This window comes from Capsicum annuum, chromosome 7 (genome assembly GCF_002878395.1).
Source record: "Capsicum annuum cultivar UCD-10X-F1 chromosome 7, UCD10Xv1.1, whole genome shotgun sequence".
Taxonomy (NCBI): domain Eukaryota; kingdom Viridiplantae; phylum Streptophyta; class Magnoliopsida; order Solanales; family Solanaceae; genus Capsicum; species Capsicum annuum.
The window spans coordinates 213,733,241-213,738,456 of record NC_061117.1 but is presented as its reverse complement, the minus strand read 5'-3'; the positions used below and the strand labels follow the sequence as shown (position 1 = coordinate 213,738,456).

The 5,216-nt window shown below is 35.1% G+C and overlaps 1 protein-coding gene across 3 annotated transcripts; it reads right to left on the bottom strand.

The window, feature by feature from the left end:
- Positions 1–1,986: 1,986 nt before the first annotated feature.
- Positions 1,987–4,878, bottom strand: LOC107878461 (G-type lectin S-receptor-like serine/threonine-protein kinase SD2-5). 3 transcript variants are annotated; one of them, XM_016725457.2, is made up of 2 exons: positions 3,947–4,878; positions 1,987–3,865 (listed from the first exon to the last, which is right to left on the bottom strand). In XM_016725457.2, the coding sequence occupies exons 1-2, from the start codon at positions 4,661–4,663 to the stop codon at positions 2,126–2,128; spliced, it is 2,457 nt and encodes an 818-aa protein (XP_016580943.1). In that variant the 5' UTR covers positions 4,664–4,878; the 3' UTR covers positions 1,987–2,125. The 3 variants fall into 3 exon arrangements, with proteins under 3 accessions (XP_016580943.1, XP_047271406.1, XP_047271407.1); XM_047415450.1 differs by having other exon boundaries at positions 1,987–3,879; positions 4,036–4,878; XM_047415451.1 differs by having other exon boundaries at positions 1,987–4,594; positions 4,712–4,878.
- Between the last annotated feature and the right edge of the window lie 338 nt (positions 4,879–5,216).

Here is a 5,216-nt window from a genome sequence, read left to right as displayed (position 1 = left end):
ACAATAACAACAACAACAATATTTTAATAAAATTTTAATCTTAATAATGTTTTATTAATGTTAATTTAATATACTACAATATTTTAATAAAATTTTCATCTTAATAACATTAATTTAGTAACGTTAATTTAATATACTACTATTACAACCCTTAATAACGTTTTATTAACAATGTTCTAATAACGTTAATTTAATATACTATTACTACTGCCCTTAATAACGTTTTATTAAAACATTTTAATAACGTTAATTTAATAACGTTTTATTAAAATTATATATTTTTTATTATTAGTATTGTTTCATCTTTAATTTAATATTTAAATAAATTATATTTATATATATATTATATAACTTAAATTCGCCCTCTTCTTTATAATATATATAGATACCGCGCGATTTTTCTGTATGAGGCCGACCCACCTAATTAAGAAATCTTCAATATTGCTCTTTTTACGCAATGACAAAAGAAATTAGATATCATTTTCATCAATGAACTGAAAATAATGAAAAAATAATAGAAAAAAAGTCATTTAAATATATAAAAAGGAATTAGTAAGGGCATAATAGTCATTTAACCATTTTTTTTTATTGTTGGGAGGCTCAAATATTAGGCCTGACGTGCTCAAATTTGCGTGTACACACGCATTTTGCCACATAGGATAAAAGTGTTATTTGTTCAGGTTTTGTATAATTAAAGGTCATATTTATGCACTGTCAAAGTTCAAAGTTATAATTTAGTGTCAAGTTTAGGGTCATATTTACTATTATTATGCCTTCTAAAAACTTAAAACAGTTAGAGTAACATCACATCTCATGTTTTGCTGATTCATCTGCGTTGTCTGCTGTACAAAATCGATGCTAATCCCTGATTACGTGATTTTCTCTACAAATATTTTACATCTTGTTATATAGAGGGGTTATCCTTCCTATATTATGCCTAGTAAAGCAAGGTAATACGGCCGTGCCTTACTCATTCTACCTAATATTATCACTTTCTACAAGTAAGATATTCCAACAGCTAAACTTGCTTTGGGGACCTTTTTGTGATATAACATGTCACAGTAAAGCTTCCTGGACATAACCAGTTGAAGTCCCTAATGAAAATATCAGCAGTTAAAACACACGGTCAGTAGCTAAAACACCACAAATATTATATCTCCTCTCATATGAATTGAGGAACCTCTACATGATAGTACATGAAGCCCAGGAATCTAATGTGAAATTACTGAATATCAGAGGCGGACCTACCTTGGCAGCACGTGCACCCGCTAGCCTCGAGAAAATCTTTGTATATATAGTTTGTATATTTGTATATATATCAGGGTGTTATGTTAAATATAGGTTGTGTACCCTACAAACAATTGATTTGATTGGTAAGATGGTTGAGCATGCCAAGTAAAGTCTTTCTTATGATGACTCAGGTTCGAAGCCCAACAACAACGTTTTTTTATTGCTTCTTTTTCCAAATACACTATATGTCTGTTGTTTTCTGTTTGGAATTTTAAGTGCACACACACACACATATATATATATCAATCGATTAAAAAAAATTCCTACTTAGTAATCATTTATTTTACATTTTTTCTTTTTTCTTTTGTGTATTGTGGACATTGTTACTGTATTTTTCATTTTATTTCAAAATACAAGCTCCACTCCAACTTCAAAATGTAGATATTCTCCCTATCTTGTACTATAAATATTTATTTCTTTTATCTTTTAATCATTGACTTATTTTTTATTTAAAAAATTAGTAATTTAAAGTTTGAGATAGGCTTAAACCAAACGTTTTTCGTACAACCATCTAGCAAACAAATCTCTCGAATTTCATATTTTTCAAAACTTTTTATTATTATTTAAAATATACAAGTGCATTGAATTCAAGTATGATGGATAACACACTTTTTTCATATTAAATCTAATTAATGATATTCAATAATATTAAAAGTTTGCTTATAAAATACTATAATTAATAAGTTTTCAAAGAACTGCATGTCGAACTTTGACACTATTAATTACTATGTTAAATATAAAGGTGCATCCGTCAAGTTCGAATCCTTGGTTTGCCTCTGCTGAATATTACATTAATGAATTGTAATCGAAGTTATGATGGAATTAGAAATTTTGTTTACCTTGGTCCAGATAAAACTGAAGGTAGTTTTGGACCGCTAGTGGCTTCCATCTGGTGGTTGCGTGCCTCAACCTCAGGTTGGCTTGTGAAATTGTAATCTAGGTTGGTTTCAACAGAAACCAAACCTTCCAATACCTTAACCACCAATGTCATGGAGGGCCTCTTGTTGAAATCACCCTGTAGACACCATGCAGCGAGACTCATCCTTTCTATCACTGCTTCTTTATGGATCTGCATATCCTCGTTCTTTTTGTCGACGATATCCATGAGCTGTTGTTGTTCTGCTTTTCTCCTAAAAACACTTAGCAAATGGACATCCTCCTCAGCTTGGGACCAATCCAAATTCTTTCGCCCACACAAGAGCTCCAAGAGCACAATTCCAAAGGCATACACATCAACTTTCTCAGTGATTTCCGACCTCAACCATTCAGGGGCTAAATACCCTGGTGTTCCTCTCATTCGAGTCACTACTTTGCTTTTTTCTTTATCAATTAGTTTTGATAACCCAAAATCAGATATCTTAGCATTGAAATTTTGATCTAGGAGGATGTTTTGTGGTTTGATGTCCAGATGAATTATCTTATGACTGCAATCACCATGAAGATAAGCTAAACCTTTGGCAATATCTGATATTATCCTTTGCCTTGTCTGCCATGTAAGCCCATTTTCCTGCTTTACATGCGTAATCCACCTATCCAACGATCCATTCACCATGTACTCATATATTAGAAGCCTGTGGCTTTTTTCAGCACAAAATCCAAGGAGTTTCACCAGATTGATATGGTGAATTCCGCCAACTATCTTTACTTCTGTTAAGAATGATTCCTTTACTTGACCTACACCATCCAGATTCTTCACAGCTATTTTGGTTCCGTTGCTCAGCATTCCTTCATATACAGAGCCAAATCCTCCTTGCCCGAGCTTTCTACTGAAATCTTGTGTAACTATTTTCAGCTCATTGTAAGAGAATCGAGTTAGGATTCCCGGTAAGATTGGTTCTAGATCAAGAGAATCCCCAGACTTTCTGGATTCATATGTCCTCTTTTTGAAAATAACAAAGCAACTACTTATGCTTAAAATTATCCCAAACAAAGCTGCAAGAGTAGCTCCTATTATCACTTTGAAAGGTCTTGATTTCTTTCCTCCAGGAATGATTGGAGACTGAGTCTGTGCCTTTGAGGGATTCTGAACCTTAAGAAATACTGTCTTGTCTTTTCTTTCTTCGTTGTCTATGAGAGAGAAGACTTCATTCAGTAACAAACAGTTCCCTCTTCGAGTCTCATTCCAATCATTCCCTCTTCGAGTCCCATTCCAATTCCAATCATACTCAAAAACAGCAGCTTTGCAAGAACAGTTACTCAGACAGGCCCTTTTGCAATCTTCCAACTGTTTCCCCTCAAGCCATAATATGCTGGAACTTAGTTCATGATTGAAATAAAATGAAAAATATGTGGTATTCTTTAGCTCTACAAAACTATGATACTGCAAAGAGTTGCAGTTAATGGAAGTGAGCTGTGAACATCCAAGATCTGGTTTCCTCTCAGAAAATGGCCGGAAGAACTTTTCCTCTGCCGGACAAGTACATTGCCCATTATTTGAACAAATGCCATATCTTCCACACACCATTGGATACCCACAGGTTCCCCTGTTTCCTGCATATGGCATCAAAATGTCGGATACCTCTTTCCAATCAACGACGTCCCATTGGTATATCCTTAAATGTCCGTCAGCCCCTAGCTTCATGAATTGAGCTGTCGATGTATTAGGATATTGTAGAGCAGTAAGGGTTTGACCATCAAAACTGAAATAAGAACTAACCGGATATCTTGAAGCATAGTAATATTGAGGTGGATCAGTATCTGTGTAAGTGGCCCAGAATCCATTGAGAACAGTAAGAGCAAACAAACCTTGACTCTGGTTGGATGCTGAAATACTTGCTACGAGCTTTCTCCCAGAATCCAAATTCTGCCCTGGAAGCAAAGAATCCGTTGGATGATTAAAAGACTGCCAAATTGGACGCTTTCTCTTATCAAAGAGCACAAGATTTCCCATTTCTGTCAAGTTCAAGCCTGCAACAGATTTGCTAGCAGTATTAGTGGACCAAACAAGAGTGCCATTGGAGTCTGTCAAGACCAAGTTGCCATCTTGACCTAGTTTCAAGGTTGCATCCTTATTCACAGGATGGTCCCTGTTCGCTGACCAAACTAACTGGGGGTAGTTTACCCATTCGTTTTTTGTGCGGAACAAGATGACACCAAAAAAGCATTCTGTGACATTGAAGTTGCAGGCAAAGCCACAGAGGAATCGTGGTCCGGTATTTCCTCGATGAAGTATAGGTGTCATACGAGAGGCGACGATGGTGGAATTACCAGTGAGAGATGGCCTGTTGGTCCAGGAAGTGGAAAGCCCGGCAGTAGAATTCAAAAGACTGGTGTTGTACTGCCATGGAAGTTGTGATGAAGCAAACTGAGATGAACAAAAGAGAAAATAAATGAAGAGACGGATAGGAAAACCCAATTTGTGTTCTACAAGCATTGTTTTCTAAACGAAGCCGATAAACTATATGGAATCTTGCTGTTGTACCTTTGTTGGGGATATGACCTTCTTGTTGTGTATAGTTGGAGAAAGAAAATGAGCATACAATAATTGTAATTTGCTCTCTAAATCAGTTCTAAATTAGCTAAGGTCTCTTTCAATCTTTGCTCAGTAGATAGGCATCACATAATTTCTTCCATTCTGTTTACTTCCAGCACTATTTTATGCAGTCAACTTAGACTATAACAATGGTTTCTCATTTTATTTAGAGTTAATGGTCAAAAATACACCGAACTATCACTCTTTAGTAAGTTTTACGCCCCAACTATCAGCTTTTACCTTTTGTCATAATATATAAATGTGCCCTTTAACTTGGCCTCCGCTGGTTTGGATGTCCACAAATAGGAACTTAGACGTGTATAAAGTTGAACAAATAGACACATGAATCCTACGTGAAACCCTACATTATAATATTGCATCTTACGTGGTGTCCTACGTGTATTAAGCCATGTCGGATGAGCATGTCTATTTGTTCAACTTTATACGAGTTTAA

Bases quoted from the DNA above. Each gene is read 5' to 3' on its own strand.
- LOC107878461 (XM_016725457.2), bottom strand. From the start codon at position 4,663: ATGCTTGTAGAACACAAATTGGGTTTTCCTATCCGTCTCTTCATTTAT. The intron at 3,866-3,946 runs GTTAGTTCTTAT...CAATTCATGAAG, and splicing joins ACTATGCTTCAAGATATCCG to CTAGGGGCTGACGGACATTT.